Below are 22,644 nucleotides of genomic sequence, written 5' to 3'. Positions count from 1 at the left end.
ATAAGCTGATAATCTAGGCTCACTTGAGAACCCATCATTTCTTTTTATTAGATGATCTGAAAAATTTCATTGGTTCCGAGACGACAAGGCGTGGCATGCTGCGGATATTTGACATGCTCCAGAACCAGATGCTCAACAAGCGCCTCTTCTACGTCCTCCTGGAGAACCTCCTTCAGACTCTGTTCCCGGAAAATAAGTTCAACGAAATCTTCCAGAAACTGCACTCGCAGTCGCCACGGATACGGGCACGCAAGGAGAAGCAGCAGGAGCAGGAGCGGGAGCGAGAGATGCGCCGTCGCCGTGACGCCAGGTGACACAGGGCCAGAAGGGTGCCAGACCAAGAGATTTCTCTCACCGGACTGTAGATTCATCCTCTTCGCCAAAGATCATTCTATCTGTAATCGGCACCAGCACTTGCCAACCCTGAGTCTTTGTTTCTCTGTGTATCACAATGGATCTGACTTGACTGTACGCTGGATGCAGTCAACATGTCAGATGGAACATGTGTGGGAGAGGGGAGGGTCCAATCTCTATGGCAACACCTGTAAGTCTCTGGTTTATGAATATTCATAGATATGTGTTACTGTGTCTTGTGTTTTTCACATGAAACTTCCTCAATCCATTTCCTGTCATTTAGTCTCAACACTATCATGTCTGCATTTATACCTACACAATATTCAGAAGCACTTTCTATTGTTTCTTGTTGGACATTTGTGTCAAGAGGTATTTTTGACAGGACCACCAATATATGCCTTAAGCATCGGCTTTAAATTCCATGAGAAGAGATGTGTTACACACGTCATAGGGACGTACAAATCAATACTGCATTCACTTTTCAAATATGTCACTGCTACGTGGTAGAAATAAAGTCTCTAGGTCACAGTGTGCTAGATATGCTGATAATTACATAGTCACTTAAATCTGCTCAAGCATCACTGGCCTGGTATTAAAGTCGACACAAAGTGTGTTCACATGCATCATTTTTCTTCTTTTTACTTTTACGGGAACTTCTCACTGCAAACTTTTTCAGGTGCAATGTAATTGTGTTTGATTGATATTAGATTTTCTTCACTCTGAATATGATGTCTTTAATGCTCTGTGATGTGTTCTTTCTCAACTAGAAGCAGCTTTGTTTTCTGTAGAGTGACATATGTCCCTTCAGCATTCATCAAATCTGAATATGGTTTGCAATATCAACAGTCCCATGATATGCAAGTTGCATCAACATCTTCTTTGTCATGAATGTGATCTCATATTTATCTTTGATTTTGTGATTGTTGCCGTTGAGCATGATAGCTTGTGCAATATGAGTGGAAGGTTGAAGAATGTAGCTGGCAAATCTGCAGTCCCAAGATATACTGCCACTATTAGGTACCCAGGCCTGAGTGTAATTGCTGTGAGCTCACTGCTGAATAAACTGATAGGATGCACATTGCATCATAGTAACATGTAAACCAGCCTAGCTTGTGCAGACATCATGTGGACAATGTAGCAGTTGATCACCTTTATCTCGGTGAATGTCTTTCTTTCTTATGTTGTTGTTTTTCTGTGTTCATACAGACAAAAGATTAAGTATATAATATGTCACAGATATTTTCTGGTGTCCTTGTATGTAAGGGAAAATCTAGTTTTGCTTCGGAGTCAATATATCTCTGATGAAAAATTGGCACTCTCAGAACTACGTTACTACAGTTGAATAACACATTACTCCTTAACTTAACACAATAATACATGAAAACACAGTTGGTAACATATATTTCTTACTGACATAATAACCCATTAGTTTGATAAGTCTACTGTAAAATTTGTGTGAATGTGAAATTAATTTAGCGATATTTTCTATGAATTTGAAGGTCATCTAAACATTCAAATATATTTCAGGTATCAAATGTGTCCTCCCCGCTCAAAACCTTAAAAATATTGACCAAAATAAATTTCTGCTTTTCTTATTTATAAGAGTGAGCTTTAAGCATTAACTTCTTAAAATTGGACCATCAAAACCCTCAAAATATTGACCAAAATGAATTTCCACTTATCTACTTCATTTATAAGAGTGAGCTTTAAGCATCAAAGTAATAACTTCTCGAAATTGGACCATCCTAACACATTTACGAAGAAATTGAAACATCAGACTTGGGAGGTGCAGTTTCATAGAAAAGGGAGAAAGGAAGGTTTAAAGATAAGAGTCACTCAGGCATGCTGTGCTGTGTAGGAAGTATATTCTATTTCACAGTGAAAGCAGTGCCTCTCCGGAAAAGATATGTTCCAGAAAAATTGTTACCATCTCAGCTTTGATTTTGTTTTAAGCCACCAAATGTTGACAGTAAGTAGAGAAAAAAATTACTCTCCCAAGTATAAAAGAAAAAAAATAGTCAATCCAAATGTTATTTTTTGATCCATTACAGAGGATTCTAATCACAGACTCTTTGTGGGTTTTGAGCTGGGCAGTCACAAATATACTTTGAGAGAGAGTGTGAAATCATTTCATTAGGGAGATGCCATTTGACCAGACACGAAAGACCTGACAGCACTTGCCAATGCAAATCTGGTTTAGAGATGTACAACTATTTACTAGGGAATAGAAAGAGTGTATGGGATCTTACTTTGCTGCCATAGAAGTGCTATGTTTGTCTCTTAGTTTGTTTGTTTTTGGTTATTCTGCTTTATTTATAAAATGTGTGTGTTTGGTTAGGAAAAGAGTTTATTTTTGTTTTTGTTTCAAAGTTTTATGATGGTCTTTCACTGTGAACTGTTTTATGAGGATCTATTGATGTAAAAATGACAAAGGGTGAATAGTGTGTAAAATCAGAACCATGCATTACAGCAATCTATGAGGGGAAAAAAAAAATGTGTCATTTATTTCTAACACTTTTTGCAGCAAGAACAAGTGAGTGAGAGAAATTGCAATACTATGTAATGTAGCTGTCATTAAGACAATAGAATGCCCCCTGCCTTCACTGCGCTTTCAAATTTGGGTGTTTTCTTCTTGTGCACTGAAAATGAGCAAAAGAAATCTACAGAGAGTTTCCAGGGATATGGACTCTTTAATCTGCCTTCTCCAGCTCTCTCCTGGCTGCAATGTGAGAGATTCATTAACCCATTGAGGACTAGTCCCGAGTATTATCGGGCAAGTGTCTATGGGAAATGCATGTTGTAGCAAAATCAGCCCGTCCTCAACGGGTTAAGCAAATTTGATGCTTGATCAAAAGTATGCCGGTCTTGACTGTCTGAATAACAATATTTCCATCATGCCAGATAGATTTACTCCTGACCAGTTATATGTAAAAGTGTTTTTTTTTTTTTTTTTCTATTTCATTTCTTTGTAGTGATAAGATGATTCGACATTCCACTATCTGTCGGTTTCCACTATTGATTGATGAACACTTTGTTGTTTCATTTTACAAAGCAAATAGGTCTGGTTAAGAAGAGGTATTTATACAGGTCTGAGGATACTTGAGAAATGTCAAAGACTTGCATTGAAGTCAGCCCCCAAAGTGAACTCCCTGACATAAGAGAGCTGTTTCAGTCAGTTTGAAGTGAGATTTGATTTAAAGAGGTCTGAACAAGCTTATAATGCATCTTAATGTGTATGATGTTCTTGAGGAATTTGTGAAGCATGTATGTAGCATTTACTGTAAAGGGTACTGAGACAAGACACAAAGTGGCTATGAACCTCCATCTAATTGTATGTTGCTCAACTGACACTATGTAGAATACCTAATTGTGACTCTAAAATCCGGGCTTCAGCCTACATAACAGCACAAAATAAGATGCTATCAATTTATGATTGATAGCAATAGTGTCAGTACAAGTGAGATTACATCAAGTTTGTTAGAAGTCGATTGTACGAAATGTCATGTGAAGTTACCAGTTCCAAGTGACATGTTCTAAATTGTGAATAAGGCCAAGTAAAATATTCAGTCCTTTCTTGTGTCCATCATTCTGTATGATTATATTATTTTCATTTCATTTCTTTAACCTTTCTAACCCTGCTGGTTATTTTTGCTTTGCTTTCAAGACTCCAATCAAACGCACAAATGCTGGTGATTGAAGTGAAGGACTATCACACAAGTATGTATGTATGGTAATAAAATGAAACACTCATTGAGTGTATATTATGGTGGGACTAAAAGTTAACCCTGTTATGTAACTTTAATTCCATTACTGGCTGCTTGTTTCTTTGCTCTGGTCTGTGATTTATGTAGTGCTGTGTCAGAACACCCTGCAAATAGTGAGCAATGTTTAGGAGTCCTACTGCATGACATGCATTGTTTCACCTCTGTTTCAAATGTCTACAGAAGTATCTGTCATTGAGTTGTGTATTGAATTTGTTTGTGTTTATGATTACGGATCACCTACAGGTGAAAGAAGTTGCATTCTAACACAGCTTACGAATGAAATGAATTGATTCCATCCACATTTTACTCTTATTTCTTTATGTTTGTAGTTCTAGAAACAAACAGATATGCATCTTTATTAGTCATGATCAGAATTAGTCAGTTTACAGAATAATTTGTTTGTATTTACATACAAAAAAGGAAGAGAGACAGATTGGAATAGGCATTCTTGCGGAGTATATGTCAGTTGTACCAATGGTCTACATCATTAAAATGTAGGGCAGCACACTCCTTTGTCAGTGTAGTATCGTACACAAGGCAGGTTTGGTTCAGCATCACATGGGCCTTCCACACTGTCAGACATTTAGGACTACCTTAACATAATCAGCATTGAGTAATAATTGTACTTTCACCTGATTTTACTTGTGCTTTGATTATTCACCTTTGTGCAATAAGCGACAATGCCTAGGATGCTTTGTCATATTATTTTGGTGAAAGAATTCAAAGTGTCTACTTTTTCTGTTTTTCTGTTACTGGGCATATCTACCTGTCTCTTTCTGCAACTGGTAATGTGTTCTTGATTTGGCTATATATTCCCCAAGACTATATTATGTCTTTGACAAGACTATTAGATGCATTATGACATTTTGCCATGGCTGGATAATGCATCGTGTAAATCAATTGTAATGGGGGGGGGGGGGGGGGGGGTCCAGCTGTGGATATGATACCATTGTTCTAACATGAAGATTCTGAAATGTTGAATCATCTTTGAAGTAGCCTGTGCTTGCAGAAGACCAAACGTGGTTTTAGGTAAAACGAGATGGGAAGATGTCTCTCAGCATGATTTCATTTGAAGTTATTAAATGTATATGTGACTGTCTTTTCTGTATAAACTAACTGCCCATGCAGTGTGTGTGAGTGTTTTATGCATCTTACTGCCATTGGAGGTAGTGAAATGGTAAATACCTTCTACTTGTGAGAGACCATTTGTCTCTCACAAGTAGAAGGTATGCTGTGCAGCTTTGTTCAGTTCATGCCTAGATTTCTTAAAAAGTCAACTGCAATGCAAAGTGTTTTCCACCTGTCCTCACACGTTCTTCTATCCAAACCATTAATAAATGGAAAGGGGGAAGATATTAAAGTGGATATGTTTAAACAGAAGCTGTGTCATTCAAGCCTCTGTGAACTTAATCTCATTTGAAGCAGAAAGATTTGTCAAAACACACATGTCAAATATTTTCTGTTCTATAATCGTTTCTGTTTTATTGAGGAGAGAGAATCTGAAGATTCTCCCTGGTAGTGATGCAAGCAAACATATGCATTATGATCGAAACCATCTCTCTCTCAGCAAAACATATCTGGACCTCTCAGAGCCAAGACAAATTTTTGTAATAATATGTGACCATGCACCTCAAAACAAACAAAACGTCGCCAGACATAAATTTTTAGTTAAGACCATATTCTGAAAGAGCAGACTTTAAACTTTAAAATGATGTATAATTCAAATCAAATGGACTCTCCTAACCTATCTAAATATTGGTAAGAAAGCACAAACTCAGGAAAAGTGTGAACTGAGAAAAGAGGCTCTGAAGTACAGTGTCTATTCAAGCGCTTAATCTTTACCAAACCGTGCTGGCTGTGCGATGAATGGGACAAAAAACAGGAAGTAAACCACCAGAGTAACAACAATAAAGGGATTATCAGATTAAAGTCAAATTAAGCATGCCTCATTAACACATTCTGTCCATAATTAATGCCAACTTTCAAAGCAGTAGCACTATCCTTTCAAAAGTTATTAGAGTTAAAAGTGAAGAGTGTGGACAAGGTTTTTCAGAAATGAAAAGGGGATTCTAAAGACACACCTAATCACACAATTCTACCAAAAATGTTCGAGATAAACTGCTAAAAAACACACTTTCCTGCCCATTTTATGATACCAAATTTTAGCATAATGTAAAAGAAGACCCGCTCTTTCAGAAAATATGAAAAAGTCAAGTTCGGCTAGGTTGACCCATTTCACTTATTTTCAGTCCTCGCACAAAATCAGTGTGTGCGACTTTATGTTCGTTTTGAGGTGCACAGTCACATATGTAGTGTGGTGGGTTTTTTTTTTTTTCAAATCTGCAAGCACATAGGTAGGTAATAGATGTTCAGTAAAAGCTTGTCCTGTTGATCTGATGCATTCTATCACTCCCAAGAATGTGTACAGTGTGGATGTAACATCAGAAATAACATTTTGATTTCACACCAGTAAATAAGCTTGTTTTTCTACAAATCCAAAGATAGTACTCAGCACTCAAGTAATTCATCTTTACATGCCTTTATACTAGTTTGGCACAACCTTCTCTATGAATTTTCCATCCAGGATTATGAAGTCCCTTTTTTTTTTCTTTCTTTTGTTTTGTTTTGTTTTGTTTTTACATGAAATCATGAAGCATAAAGATAAACACAAGTACTGAGAGATAAGCAAACATAAACTGCACATTCCACTGTGTAAAAACAAGTCAAGGCGACTTCACTGTACTGCCATCTTGTTTCTTATCCTTTAAAAGGTCTTTAAGACGAGAAATAAGAAAACATTGCACAAATGTACTTTGTATTGTCTGGGTATTATCTCATATATCGACTAGTAAAAAGAGGATTGAAGAGTGATGTGTATGCCATGTACAGTTAATATGGGATAATATCTAGAGAGTTTGAAAGAGCATTAGGTCCAAAAACATAGTGTAAATGCATTTGCTCCCAAGTTTCCTGTGTGTGGTCATTACAGAAAATATAGATGGCATTGTTCCACCTTTTTTTTTTTTTACCCATCACTTCACTAAGTGACTGCATTTTGAGTGTTGCATATTGTTGGTTTAAGTTAATTCTTCAAGAATTAGAAGTGAAAACTTCATGACTAATTTGTTGCTAACTACTGTAGATGTGTAGACTTTGAGCATCCAGAGAATACATTCATGTACAGGCTGTATTGCTGTCACCTCTCTTATGATTTAAACACCGTTAGTACAATATATTGATACATGTGGATGCATTTTTTCGTTGCTAGGTGATAAAAGTGCTAAGTAAACCTCAGGAAACATCTTTAGATACCATCGAGAGCCCCTGTGAGAGATAAGATGAACACACAGGACCAAGAGAGTGCAGTCGTGGCTTTTATCATGAGGGACAGCCACTGCATTAAACTTACCTGCAGAGATGGCCCACACGACTCTTACCTTTTTTAGTTGAGCCAAGAACTAGATAGATTTCTCATCAGATTTTTAGAGCTAGTAAAATGTTGATAACTTTGCCAGAGGTTCTCAGTTGTGGTAGTCCTAGTTTGTAGAATTGATCACTACACAGACACCTTTGTCAAAAGGAACATGTGGAGCAAAGGTGCTACTGCCACACAAGACTATTCTAGTAGATTGCTAAATATGGTGTAGCATCACAAGAGATCTAATTGAGATCTGATGTGAAGTACAAAATATGTATTAAAGGTCCACAGAGGAACAACTATGTTTGAAAAGACTGCAGGATATCTGCAGAACAAGTTGATATGCTTTACGAGACTATTGACCTATTTTGGTGATTTTATAGTAAATGTTCTTGTGCCCTTATCCCAACCACAAATACAGAGTAAATATTATGTGACTGTCTTGAAATTAGAACCCCAACTGAAGTATACCTGTGTCCTGTCAGGGACATCCCAGGCACATTTTGTACTTTCTAAATGTCTTTTTTTGTGTGTGCACATTGTGTAGATTTTTATATTTTTGCTCACCATTTGACTGTGTTTGATATTGAGCTCCAGAGTAAATGGCATTGTTTGGTGCAGTTTGTGATATCACCAATGCTATGTACATAGCAAGTGAATATAAAGTTTATATTTGGAAGTGTTTTCCAGAACTGTTGAAAAGTAATAATTGTGGATACATATCTGGTCTGTATATTGTGTTTCTATATGTGTACATAGACAGATAAAAGAAAGATCTACTGAATAAAATATGATCCACATGTAAGTCTACCATCAGTGTGACAATGACATGTACATACTGACACTATGCATCGTCCTTTTTCTTGGAGTTTGGATGAATGTTTGGTGTGTGAACACTGGTGCAAGATGAGATTTGAATGTCGGCATAGTAGAAGATGAGATGAAAAAATATAGGTGCAAAGGTAGAAATAGAAAGGTAGAGACTTGTATAGAGAATGATAGAGAAGAAGGTAGAATGAAAGTGGAAGAAGTTTGGATGGATGGGTAGGACTTATGTAAATGAATGGACAGGTGGAAGGATAGATGAAATGTGGATGGATAGGAAGGTCCTATGTAAATGAATGGATAGATGGAAGGATGAATGAAATTTGGATGGATGGGTAGGACTTGAGTGAATGAATGGACAAATGGAAGGATACTGTACGAGCTGAAATTTTCGCGTACAGATATTTTCGCGAATTGCTACTTGGAGGACATTTTCGCGTCTTGTTAATTTCGCGGTAGCGAGGGTCTAACTGAACTTAGTTATTCACGCGTTGTTATCTTCACGTGTTGTTATTTTTGCGGTTCAAAGGCGATTCGTGAAATTCGCGAAAATAAAACCACCACGAAAATTTCAGCTCGTACAGTAGATGGATGGTGATATCGTGTGTGTCTATGGATAGCAGGAAGCATGAAGGGATGGAGAAGTGGAGTTAACACACAGGTCTCTTGATAGATGTTCATCCAGCACACTGAGCACAAAGTCATACATCACTCACGAAACATTTTCTATCCTTGCCAACACACCATTCGGATAAAGGGAAGCAAAACGTATCAGTCCTTAAGATGCCTTTTTCCACCAGCTATGAAAGTGCAAGTCATAATTAATGTTGTTTTGGGTTTACTACAGGGGAAGATTTTTTTTTCTGCACCACATGGAAGACACATTTTAAAAGTTCTAAATACATGAATGCTGTTGTTGACAGATACTGCGCAATATGTCATCGCTACTTCAGTAACTTCCAAAGGCTGTGACATTAAGCCATCCCCGAGGAGGCCTGTTTGCTTGATGGTCTCACCTACTACATTACTTTTGTTCACTAATCCACAAGGGTGCCCTGAAACTGTTCAGGAATGGGTATGATGTAATCCTCTACTCTTTAATGTATTACAATAGCCTTTCTGTAGCAACGTCAGCAACATACTTGAGGGGGTTAGTCTAACTTACACAACAATAAAGTTTCGAAGGGACTCTACAGATACTATTTTGTAGGGTCAGGAAAAAAAAAAAGTTGCTTATTATGATCAATCGCATAAATCAAACACTACGTCACAATCACTCAAATATGGCAAAGATAGCTGCAGATGCATGTATACAGTGTGCAGGTGAAGCTACACATTGTAAGCATTACACACCTTTCTGCAAAATCAGTCAAATCGCTTTCCATAATGACCACCTCATGATAACTTTGGACACAAATTGCAAAACATTCCAAACCTTCCTCTCTTTCAACATTTAATATGACTTTATTATCTGTATTTTCTGTTCTCAGAAGTCATTAGTGTTTCCATACACTCATTTATTTACAAATAAAGTCCCTCACTAGACTGGGCCACTCATGCTGAATGAATTGTGACAATGTAGACATCAAACATGTCAAACTCTGCCATCTCATCAATGCTTTCTTTTCTATTGGCTACAAATTGTGTATATCATAAATAGACAAAAAGCACTCTTTTGGTGCATCATTAATAGCATAACATTGATGTCACATGCACCAAAGCATGAAGCACATTTACATTTTCATCTGAGTAAAACTGTCCAAAATACAGTGCACTTTAACCCGTTCCATACTGAATTCTGAAATGCCCATAGACTTAATGTACAGGTTACCAGGTTCTCGTATGGAACGGGTTAAGCAATGATGCTGGCACTCATGGTGCTTAGCTATATGAAGTGTGTTGAAAAAAGCAAAACATGTTTGACAGGATCATGCCACCTTCACAGTATTAAGAGACCATGGTGGTATCAAAACACAGCTGTCCTATATAAATGAATAACTCCCATACAATATGGTGTGTCCTTCTTTGTTCCCTTTTAGTAGCCCCAGACAGCATGGGAACAATTATAATGTTTCCTGCACAACAAACAATAGGAGTCTTCTACCTTGACCTAACATTAAACTTATATCCCTGTCAATGGCACTCAATACTTTATGTGAACATGTCTTTATTTCTTCCAGAGATGGGTGCACAAATGTAAGCTTTTCTTGGAGACCTTGTAAATCTAATGATCATAGTAGGACTGAGATAATGTTAAACTACTCTTTCAACCTGTCATTGGCATGTCATGCCTGGTATGCAGCAAGAAGCTTGTAAAGACTAGATATGATAAAGCAATGTCCAGTGAGAATGGATCATTGCTTCTGTAACAAAACATTTCACTGCTAAACATCTGATTTATGTGTGTCGTAATTGTAGCCCTGACTGCAGCCACACAGTTAACTTGTGAAGTGAGATATACATCTGTACACACCAGACACATGCTGGGTGCAAGTCACAACTTCTGTCATCGTCATCATCACAGTTCATTCCAACCAATCAGGTGAGGGTTGCTAGATTTCCATGGTTACATCTCCCTGGGCGGTGCCATGGCAGTGAACTCTGACCTACTTGAAGAAGAGTTTGGAGATGGGTTGGTCTGGACTGTACCCTGGCTTGAATCCCTTGTGAATGGAGTGGTTCTATCAAAAACAAACGGGACAAAATGTTTTTCATTCATCCTAGCAATACTTTGAAGTTTTATTCACAGATCCCCCCCCCAAAAAAAAAAAGAATCAAGTTAACATAAAACAAAACAAATGACATCATAATACTCATAAGGCATATTCATTCAAAAGGGACATAAAACTCAGTGCAGAAATATGCAAATGCAGGAAAAAAAAAACACTTTTCGCAGGAACATCACGAACCACGGTGAATGAGAACTGCAGTTATTGTCACTTGCAAGAGTCTCTCATACATAAAAGGTTTGACCAAGTTGCCATCAATACAATTTCGTCAGCGAGTCAAACACAGTGCTGTAAATGTGGTGTGCAAAGTAGGTCAGATCTCTTGATGTTGCATCTATTCTATGACAAAGGTTTGCCAGGAAAGTGAGCAAAAAAAAAAAAAGGTCAAGCATGGGCTTTCATTTAAACACTGTCAAAAATACACATTGGGATACAACAAAAAGAAAGTGTGAGCTAAAATTAGCAAAACTGTACGTTATAAGGGTCTACGCTTGAATATTGCAACTGTCTATAACAAGTTGGTGGAACTCAAATTAAAAGGGGCTCTGGTGCTTGGTTATGACAGGGAACCTGTCAAATTTCAGCAGGCCAAACTTTGCATGGCAAACGGTTTAGGGCTTCACATGGTGAACACATCTGCCTCATGCAGGACTTTTGTGATTGGAAGCAATATGGCGACAATCTCAAACTGAGCTGGCAAAACTGTAACAACAGAGGGCCTGGTCACTCACTTCCTCAAAGTCTCGGGTCAGGCTGTTGAACTGGTCAGCTCCAAATGTGATTTCAGGGAGATACTTGGGCATCCACATAGACCGCGTCACCTCCATCTTGTTACGCACACTGCAGGCAGACAAGAAATCAGTTTCAATGCAAAATCACCTCCACACCATTCTATCATGGGTATATGGGTACATGGGTATAGATATACCCATGTACTAACTACTATAATCACAAGCTGAAATTGATGTACTATGTCAGTGTTATCATGCGATGACAGGCATACAAAAAGTATACCAGAAAAACAGTCAATCTAGCGATACAGGATATCATTGTTCTAAGCAGAGTTTAAATGCTGACACGTGGAAGCAAAGCTCTCTACTTCACCCACTTGGCTAGCAGAAATGAAGAACCATAAGGGTAGTCATAGCAATTTAAGCTACTCAGAAGCAAAGCTCAGTTTAACACCCTTTTAACACTCTGCAGGAGGAGAAGTTTATAGATCTTAACTGGTCCTTAAAGGGGAGCGTCAAGATACAGAAGACTTTTGTATACCTGATTTTGCTGTAAAGGGGACTGCCAAGCTAGCAAGACTTTTAATTTAACTGTTTTTGCTTTATGCTAATGAGACATGTATTATGGTTATGATTTCTGCAAAGAGATACAAGTAACCAAGAAATGATCTACAGTGTTTGCAAAATTCATAAAACACATGAATTCCATGCATGACTTTTGTGTGTTTGTGTGCTGGGCACACTTTCAATGCTTATTGCTGCTAAATTGTTGGTTGCACAAAAATAGTGGTGCATCAGCTGCATAAACCCACATACAATACATATAGACTTGCTAACCATGCATGCACAATCAGTAGCTGCGACTGGTTGCATGCGGGGGCCAGCGATAAATTGCCCTACAATATACTAGTACACCCATCACATCTGGTGATGTATTTTCTATTTCTGATTTCATGTACAATGCTTCTTAATTTGTTAATAAAGTGAACAGAACAGAAATGTGGCATGCTCTCTTAAGAATCATCCAAGTTTTAAATGTACAGTGTACCCTGATAAACAAAGAAATAATAAAAAGAAGGACAGTACAAGAGAGGTTGAGTACACCACAGTAGTACTCACAATCTGTAGAGCCTGTCAAAGTTGTCGTCAGTCATCTCGTTCCATGGAAGATGCTCATACTTCAAGAACTCAACATCCTCAACCATCTGCCACGAAAAGATAAGGAGTTAAAACCAATTATCAACTTTGTCAAAGTGATTACTTGTGTGTACCAATATTTTCCTGATCAGCCTTCCCGAAACTGGATTTACTGCCACTTTGAGTTAGTTTGAGCCTCTCGGAAATCAGTGAAACAAGATAATTTTTTCCATAGAGCAACACTTAAGTAATCTCATTTCTTGATTGTGCCAATCAGTCACCAATACCGTAAAACCAAATATTTTCCCAGCATGAAATTTTCGTAAATTGCTAACTGGTTTCCAATGCATATAGTGTAGACATGAACTTTCCCTTGAATCTTGGCTCCAAACGAAATTCGCAAAAATTTTATGCACACAAAAATATTTGGTTTTACAGTAGTTCCATAGAACTCCAGTAGCTATCAAAATCAAAGGCCAATTCAATGCAGACATAGCCTGAATGGAGGGAACACATTAAGAAACAAGGAAAATTATGCATTCTGAGTCTAAACTGTGGCTTTATGGGGTTTTATCACTGATCTCTATGGGAGGTATCGAGATATCTCATTGGCCAACTGCTTTGAAGCCACTGTGCCCCCATCTTACCATGCACATCGTCATACTCTTTCTACAGAGTTCAAGACATCACATGATCTTGGTGGAAAGCTCTGCTGGAAAATGTGTGCAAGTCCCCATAGAGTGTGCACAATAACATGGCCGCGCAGAGGCTAAAATTGTATGTATAACATGAATGGGTTGATGAGATATCTAGATGCCTCCTGTACAGATGAGTGGGTCTTACCCTGTCCACATCCCTGGGACTGTTGACATCGTACACCAGGACCTCCGACGTCTCTCCCATGGCGGGAAGAAACTTCTCCTTGTACTCATCCTCTATGTGCTGCAGGTACTCCACAGGGATGTCCTGTTCATGAGGCTGGCAGAAAGACAGATAGAAGGGAGGGGAAGATGGAGAAGGACAGGTGGGGAGGAGATGGAGAGATGGAGGGAAGGGAGGATTGCCACCAGACGCCAGGATACATTAGTACCAAATTCACAAGCATGTCAACGGTTATCACGATTAAACAATATCACCAGACATGTAAGATATCAAACAGAATTGAGAGAAAATGGGTAAAATTGTTTTGTGCCAAAATGAAGGAAATAAACAAGAAAAATGGATTGCAGTGGCATGGCAAACAGAGATGAAGGCAGACATGAAGGAAAGACAAGAGAGGAAAGTCACAAGAACAAGAAATAACAATGTGTCATGCACAAAGACAATTGTCAAGAAAGGGACGATACGGTGAAGTGATTAACAGTAAAGACAAATAATCAACGTGTAATGCATGTGAATAGATATGAAAAAGGTAACATAGAAAAATGTGTGTAGTTTTCAATAATGTAGGAATGAAATTAAATATGATCACAATGGGAGGGTACATACAGCATGCATTATGCATACAGATTGGGGGCAGTCACATACAATTAAGACAAAGAAGAGGAAGGTTGGTAAGAATTAGAGATGCAAAGGAGGCAAAATGGGAAATTTCTTTTAATGTTAAAAACTGCAGGATTAAGTTCACGTAAAGATGCAGAGTTACAGTTCCCAAGTGACCCTTTGATTCATAGACATAGAAAAGTTTGGAAACTCATGCCAGTTCATGAGTCTTATGTCTTAGCGGCCAAGTTACCTGAAAATTTACTATATCACTGAAATATGACTAGCTTGCCTGGTCACAGTAGAGTCATCTAATTCTACAATTACATGCAACAGATGGCTTTGGTTGAGTTTGCATTTGATGATTATGAATGAAGCAAATCAATAAATGTTATGATTTAAGCAAGTAGAGCATACAGTGTGATCTGCTATTTAGTTTCCACAAAGCCTAAATATATCAAAACCAGTCTTCAAACCTTATATTAGGAATTACTTTGTGTGGTGGATGATAAAAGGTGACTGAATACCTTGATAATTGATATATCCATGTATAGCAACTATGCACATACATGTAGCAACCACATTTCTTAACCGAAATACAAATCCCATTACCTCAGTAGCTTTACCATAACGCTTTTTTGCTCTCCAACAGTAGCCGCATGGAAGTACTGGACATGTCACTCATAATTTTACAAGGAGAAAGAAGGAATCTATGATTTAGGCCAGATTAAGTGAATTTAGACAAATCTTTTTATATTTCTTTGACTGTAGATGTTATTACAGTGGTCCACACAGAGACTGCTTCATCAGCGTTTATTTCACTTAACATTTCTTGTCTTATTTTTTCAGTCAAGAGGTTACATTTCAATTCAGCATGCTCATTTTCTGTAGTCTACTCACAAAACGTGCTCTGGCAGAAAGAGAATAATTATAGATAGTTTTAAAATATATGAGAATGTAAGGCACAGAGATTTGAGAACAGATCACACACGAGCTCAGAAATGGGGAGATGGAGTGATGTCAAAGTATGCATGCTTACAAGACCCCTTGCCTTGATATGGGCATCTAGCTGGGCCACTGGAGTATCGAGGTAGATGACTAGATGGGGTGGCTTCAGGCGGTACAGTGAAATCTTCTGTGCCTCATAGTAGTAGTCATAGCCTGAGAGAATTGGAGGAGGATGAGTGAGATGGAATAGAACATCATCCACTGGCATGTACTGGGTCTACATAAAACAATGCACTTGAAATGATATGAACAATATACTATACAAACATATCATGCACACACCTAGAAATTACCTGTACACACACTGTGTATTAAACCATTTAAGATGTGGGGTTGCATGTATCTCTACTATGCTATCTTACCGATAATCTATAGAAGATCATGAGGTGTCTGCTGCCTCAACCCATACTGGCACATCTGCTGGTGTGCTCATTAATCATTCTGCACCAATGTCCTAAAATTCACTGTCAGTGAATAGGGACTACCAAAAAAGACAAAAACAACAAATCTAAATCCCTACTGCAATGTAATGCACTTAATGTGGAACTACTGTACTGCAGAACTCGAGCAGGTTCGTCTGACGAAAACCAGAGGCAAACTTCGAGAGAATTAATCAAATGCAAATGAAATATTGAAGTTACAGCACAGTTCTTCCACATAAAAAATTTATATTACAGGGAAATATATACCAGTAATGAAACTTCCATAAAAGATGTTACATTCATTGTATTAAATTTAAATATGCATTGTCCATATTCAAGGCATCCATACTATTCTTCTTCTAGTGAAGCATGTGAATAGTCCCTTCGGGCATAAAGTACTAATAATTTAGTATGTATCTGAATGGGAGACTCACACTCTCTCCTGAAGTAGCCCATCTTGTACATGGCTTCCATGAAGACACTGTCACTGTATACTGACCTCTCCAGCACCACACCTTGACCTGTAATGTACCAGAGGAAACAATTATAAGGTCACTAACAATAATAGCATAATATGTTTTGTAATATTAATGCACAGTACAGTGTGTATCCAAAAAAAAAAGAAAAAAAAAAAGTAATCCAAATCTGGAGGGCTACTATTTCATGATTGTCAGCAATTAAGAGGGCAATGTTCATCGTGGGGAAAGAAAAACTCTTCCTCTTTCCATTGATTCCTAATTATGTTGACAAATGTGATGCATGACTGAGCACATAAACTTTAAAGACAACAATGACAAACTGCACCTTTTTCCACTGTATTTCATATTTGAATGCACCATCACTATACCCTGACATTTTTTTCATTGTGCTTAATGTTGCATTTAGCCAAAATGTATATGAAAATAATACCTCAGAAAAAAGAAAAAAAAAACAGAACGGTGCACATGTGTATGACTATTGCAATTGGTGAATTGCTTGCAATAACCCTTATTGAATTGTCCGTCATTGTTAGTTTTCCGACAATAAGAAGAATGCCCACGAAAGACATGATTATGCATACAATACTACATTTTGTACTTGTTTGTCAAGACACGTGGGTCCATGTATACTATTGTTGTAAACAATCAAGAATGATTATAAAACTTACATTTTCCCCATGTCTGTTTCCACCACTGAGGCAAATGTATTTCAAACATAAATTCAAAATATTGCATTGTTCAGTAGCAGACAATCTAATCATGGCAGTACAATCTACTTTCAGACCCGTATTGTCATAAACACTGTGGCAACAGTTTCATTAATAAAATATCTTTACAGCAAGATAGTCTTGAAAGGTGCTACAAACACACACACACACACACACACACACACACACACACACACAAGTTTACCCCAACTGCCACTAGCAACTAAGGCAACTACACATCTGGTCAACAAAAAATTACACTTATATTTTTGTGTCATAGAGTGAGACATGAGACATTCAGTGGCTCACCAGTCTCTAGTAGATGTTGTACGGCGTCTGCGTACTGCACAAAGCGGACAGCATACATCATCAGCTGGAAGCGGAAGGAGTGACCATCCTTGTCAAAGGGGTCAGCATAGAACCGCTCTAACGAACAGTAGCCTGTGGACAGTAGACAGAAAAAAACAATATTCTACTATGTAACATCATTTGTACTGTCCTGCACAAGTATGACAAGTAAATCTATATAAATATTGTCAAAGAATTCAGCATTTACTAACACACATCACCTTTCATCTGCAGATAACATGATATTTGCTGTACTTGTTAGAGCAGACTGTTGGGCACCCTAATGCTTAGTGGTTTGTGTTGATACAAACATTTGAGATTCTCCATCCTATTGTTGCCATAAATCACACACAAACTTGCTAAAAGCTAATGTACGCAAACATAGTAACACAAATATAATTCTGAGTATGTGGGGCTTGTACATTAAGTTGTTAAGGTTTGTGTACAAATTGATTTTACAGCAAAGTTTTTCTCTAAACCTGAAATGCTTATGTAAAACACTATCTAAGTTACCGTATAATTTTTAAGGGGGTCCCAGATAACAATCTAAGTTTGATCTATCAAACATGTTAAAGACTCCATACCCACGAATTTGTCATCGTATTTCTTGCCCTCTCCCAGATCTTTCTCATCAAAGTAGTGCAGAGTAGCTTCCTTCATGTACCGCATCCCAAGCTTTTCTGCAAGACCTTTGGCCAGGGAGCTCTTCCCAGCACCAATGTTCCCATCTACGACGATGATCTTGCTTCTCTCATCAAACTTATCGAGGAACTTGTAGCCAAAGAGGTTGCCTAGAATGCTTCCTGTACCTCGACATCTTTTCGGTTGCTGAGTGGGAATTAAAGAAAACACTTGTTAAAGCACAGGTTCATTACATTTACAATACCTGCATATACAGTATTCATCGCATAATCGGGCATCGGATAATCGGGAACCTCGCTTAAATGACATACGCTTCCCAGAAACATTTCCAATGCACGTTATTTTCACTGGATAATTGGGCGGGGACCTCTGATAAACGGGACAATTTTTCTTCAAGCGATCTTTGATTTTGTCGATATTTTACACAGAAAATCTACCAAAATACCACAACAATATTTCAAAGATTCCCTATCAGTTGTCGTTTACATCAAACTTACAAAGCAAGCTTCGGACTGGTGTGTTTTGACATCCGTCCATCCAGTACACGTACATTTCAGCTCACTGCCCGCCTTCGCTTTTCTGTACATGTGTGTATATGGCGAGCCAGATCGCTACAACACAGCCATGTACAGTGCAGTGATCGCGGCAAGTAAACAATCAAGCCGTGATGATTGAATGATTGAAGGACTTTTCATTGACGTTCCCACATCAGTTCTGGGTAATCATTTCCCATGGTTGTGGATATGTATTTATACAGAACGCCCTACGTGTCCAAGAATTCTAGCTTTTAATCCACATATTTTGTGTTCGAAGAGAGGCGACAGAAGAAGAACCCAGTTGCGATTACTCTACACAGAATGCAGGGACAGCTAGAGTTTAGAGGGTCGCGCCGAGGGGTAGCGTGGTTGTGTATTCATGTACATGTACAGTACGTCAGTATGCATGTGTGTGTGTGTGTGTGTGTGTGTGTGTGTGTGTGTGTGTGTGTGTGTGCAATACATAATGTACATGTCGTATGCCGTTAGTGTATGGCGAGTGCTCATCGCGAAATCGGGCACCTCGCTTAAAGGGGCCGTGTTTGCTACTCCCAACATGTCCCGATTATGCGATGAATACTGTACAAATATTATGTCACTCCTACAGTGGCGGATCCAGGGGCGGGGGGCGCACCAGGGGCCCGTTGCATAAAACTCCAACCGGATTTTTTTCCGGTTGAAATCACAAAATTCCGGTTGGAAGCTCCCAACCAGAGTTTTTATGCAACGGATTTTACATTCTTAGATTAGCAACCTTAAAAAATTCAGGTTGGGCAAATCCCAACCAGAATTTTCTAAGGTTGCTAAAAAAGTTTTATGCAACGGGACCCAGGTGTGCGCCCCCTCTTTATTTTTTGTTGAAACAAAAGAAATAAAAAGAAAAAAATGGGGAGAACGTGCGCCCCCCTCCCATTTAATTTTGTAAAGGCGCCTCCCCTTTACAGAATTCCTGGATCCACCCCTGCTCCTATCATTTCCAATTTTTTTATTTAATTTTTATTCTTTATATTTTCTCAAGACCTTGGATTGAATTTGAATATCAACGTTGCCCATGCTTATATGCAAACAGCAAACAAACAACAAGAGACCCGCGGGTCTAGCGCTCACCTGAGTATCGCAAGTTCACCTTTCATGCAGTCACTAATCTAAATTATTCACAGCTTTACTAAAATTTGACTAGGCATTCTCAAGTAGAACATGAAAATGTACAATAAGGGCCAAAATTTTTAAAGATTCCTTAGTTTGGGGGCATTGGGGCCCCCTGGGTGCCACTGGGTGGGGCATGGTGCCCACTTTGATAAATTGAGATCCTGACCCCCTAGGGATGCTACCTGCCAAGTTTGACGAAAATCCATCATGAGGTTTTCAGGAAGAAGATGAAAATGTACAATTCAGGCCCCCATTTGGACCTTCCCAACCCCCCCCCCCCCCCCCTGCCCCCAAGAGGGGCACCCCTGGATCTGCTATGAACAAACTTGAAACTACAGTCATTAATGTACTCACTCATAGTATTATCTTAGCTTATCTTAGAGAAGATTTTTGAAGATTCCTTCATTTTTTTTTTTTTTTTTGGGGGGGGGGTTGGGCCCCCCTGGGGGCCCCCTGGGTGGGGCATGGTGCCCATTTTAACAAAATGAGATCCTAACCCCCTAGGGATGCTACCTGACAAGTTTGGTGAAAATGGGTCATGGGGTTCTCAAGAAGAAGATGAAAATGTACAATTTAGGCTCCATTAAAACCCCTCCCCACCCCCCTCCCCTGGGTCCCAAGGGGGGCACCCCTGATTCTGCCATGAACAAACTTGAAACTTTAGTCATCAATGTACTAACTCGGAGTCATAGTATTAACTTAGCTCTATCACTTCTGGTTCTAGAGAAGAAGATTTTTACAGATTCCTTAATTTTGGGGGGTTTGGGCCCCCTTGGGGCCCCCCTGGGTGGGGCATGGTGCCCATTTTAACAAATTGAGTTCCTAACCCCCTAGGGATGCTACCTGCCAAGTTTGATGAAAATCGGTCTTGGGGTTTTCAAGAAGAAGATGAAAATGTAAAAAGTTTACGCACGACGCACGATGGACGACGGACGACGCACGACGCACGACGGACGCCGGACGAAGGGCGATCGCAATAGCTCACTTGAGCCTTTGGCTCAGGTGAGCTAAAAACAAACAATTAAGGAGCAACAGTAAATCCTATATATACGTACATATATACACATAATCAAAAGGCATGCCATATCTCATAACTGATTTCAAATTCCTGTGGTCAGCCTTATGGTAAAATCCTTAAAAACTATTTGCTACATTGTATGCAAGTTTCTGCATGTTAGCCGAGAGTTGATTAACTCAGAGATGCCAAGTTTCTCAACTGCCTGGGAGTGAGAAATGACAAAGCAACCAAAGGGGGCAGGGTAGAGCAGATGTTGTATATTGCATGTACAAAACTGTAGATGGTAGAGTCCACAATTTAGAGACTAGACCTCTTAATGTTGTACGTAATACATGATCACGATGATCACATCATATGATTCATAATTTACATGCATACCATAATAAACTACAAAGTACACTACAGAAAACTACACAGGTGTACAAATGTTGATTTGTCTGCTAGAAGTTGAACTGTAATACCCCGTCCCAAGAATACTCTGCACAGTGGTGAGGGCCTCGAAGGTGCAGGTGCAATACTGTAAAACGAGGAATGTTCGTGTGCATTTTAATTTTGTGAATTTCGTGAGAGCCAAGATTCGCGAACTAGAAATGCACATGAAAGTTCTTGTCTACACTACACTAGAATTCTATAAATATGCATTGTGTTGAATGTTATAGAGGCAACTCGTGAAAATCTCATGGCGCGAAAAAGACCGTCGGCTCCAATTCGCGAAAATTTCATGCTGCGAAAATATTGTGTTTTACTAACCGATAACCGATGGTATCTGTCTCTTCACGGTGGGCTTCTTATCTGACATTGGGACATGATGGCACGGTCAGCCCCCGCCCCCGTTTGTTAGAACGGGGGCTGACCATGTCCCAATGACAATGTCAGATAAGAAGCCCACCGACCCCGTGAAGAGACAAATACCACCACGACCATCAGTCTAGAGTACTGTGGTAGGTCAGTTAAACACCACCATGTCCATGGCATGGTGTACCAAAAAAAAAAAAAAACACAACAAACAAAAAACAAAAAAACAAAAACAGAAAAGTCAGACATTCAAAAGTCCAACCCTAACTTGTTAAAATTCAAAGAATAATGTTAACTCACATGCGTTTGTACATAATTTCGCTGATAAGGGAGTTTGACGGCGGCTGCTCCAAGCACGCAGAAATGGGCTGCCCTTCGCGAGCTGGAAGCGAGCATTCCCAACCTCAGCACGGCACGAGACATGGCGACACCTGAAAAGTCATTTGCAACAGAGCAGAGTGCAGTGCAGTCACAGTAAAATTACTCACGGATCAATCAATATACAAAGGGCTTCGATGGTGACCCTACCTAATTCTATGTTTTATTACATATATTATGAGCTATGTATAACGTAGCATTAACCTAGGGCCTAAATGTATACTGAGTCAGCTAGATCAAAGTTGTATACTAACCTCTGCTGAGGACCTAGCCAGCAAACCAAATACTGTCACCGACTCGAGCAATGTATCCGTACGCGTACCGCGTACCGTGTAGACGTATAAAGCCGTGGCGTAGCTAGTATGCATCAATATACGTACGTAAAATAGAGTACACACGGGCAACATGAAAGAGTATGCACTGGACTACAGTATCGATGGAACGTACTTACAGGCGGCAGCAAGCAATGTGGCGGATAGCTGGCGCTATTTATTTTGCCGGTGACTTCAATTCACCATCCTCGGGATCAACAATGATCAATACACATTTTATCACACCCTGGAGCTCCAACCATTTCCCTCCTTGGAATTCGTCAGATTTGACTGTATTGTCACCAGTTTACCTTGGCAGCATTTTGTTCGTGTTATGTATTTAAGAAGCACGATTACTTACGTATCATTTTATCAAATTTTATCAAAATTAATGTTAATATAGAATCTCTT

The 22,644-nt window shown here is 38.9% G+C and overlaps 2 protein-coding genes across 5 annotated transcripts in view; one reads left to right on the top strand and one right to left on the bottom strand.

Moving 5' to 3' along the window:
• Positions 1–519, top strand: part of LOC140243290 (sorting nexin-13-like) — a 64,991-nt gene extending 64,472 nt beyond the window's left edge. The window contains exon 22 of the mRNA XM_072322959.1: positions 52–519. Coding sequence (XP_072179060.1) covers positions 52–314 — 263 coding nt within the window. The 3' untranslated portion in view covers positions 315–519. The remainder of the gene's footprint in view (positions 1–51) is intronic.
• Positions 520–9,801: 9,282 nt separating this feature from the next.
• Positions 9,802–22,296, bottom strand: LOC140243385 (NADH dehydrogenase [ubiquinone] 1 alpha subcomplex subunit 10, mitochondrial-like). Of its 4 annotated transcripts, none has more exons than XM_072323063.1 (10): positions 22,177–22,296; positions 21,845–21,975; positions 17,989–18,232; positions 17,366–17,497; positions 16,305–16,391; positions 15,480–15,601; positions 13,802–13,936; positions 12,941–13,026; positions 11,822–11,930; positions 9,802–11,042 (listed from the first exon to the last, which is right to left on the bottom strand). In XM_072323063.1, the coding sequence occupies exons 2-10, from the start codon at positions 21,965–21,967 to the stop codon at positions 10,968–10,970; spliced, it is 1,113 nt and encodes a 370-aa protein (XP_072179164.1). In that variant the 5' UTR covers positions 21,968–21,975; positions 22,177–22,296; the 3' UTR covers positions 9,802–10,967. The 4 variants fall into 4 exon arrangements, with proteins under 4 accessions (XP_072179164.1, XP_072179165.1, XP_072179166.1 ...); XM_072323064.1 differs by having other exon boundaries at positions 13,802–13,924; XM_072323065.1 differs by having other exon boundaries at positions 15,492–15,601.
• Positions 22,297–22,644: the final 348 nt, after the last annotated feature.

This window comes from Diadema setosum, chromosome 20, assembly GCF_964275005.1.
Source record: "Diadema setosum chromosome 20, eeDiaSeto1, whole genome shotgun sequence".
Lineage (NCBI taxonomy): Eukaryota > Metazoa > Echinodermata > Echinoidea > Diadematoida > Diadematidae > Diadema > Diadema setosum.
The sequence above is the reverse complement of the archived record's forward strand: the minus strand, read 5'-3'. Positions and strand labels throughout refer to the sequence as shown.

Excerpts from the sequence above, each read along its gene's own strand:
- LOC140243385 (XM_072323063.1), bottom strand. The coding sequence starts at position 21,967 with ATGTCTCGTGCCGTGCTGAGGTTGGGAATGCTCGCTTCCAGCTCGCGA. Across the intron at positions 16,392-17,365 it reads ACAACATCTACTAGAGACTG|GTCAAGGTGTGGTGCTGGAG; the intron begins GTGAGCCACTGA and ends GGTACATTACAG. Across the intron at positions 13,937-15,479 it reads ATATCAAGGCAAGGGGTCTT|CCTCATGAACAGGACATCCC; the intron begins GTAAGCATGCAT and ends TCTTTCTGCCAG.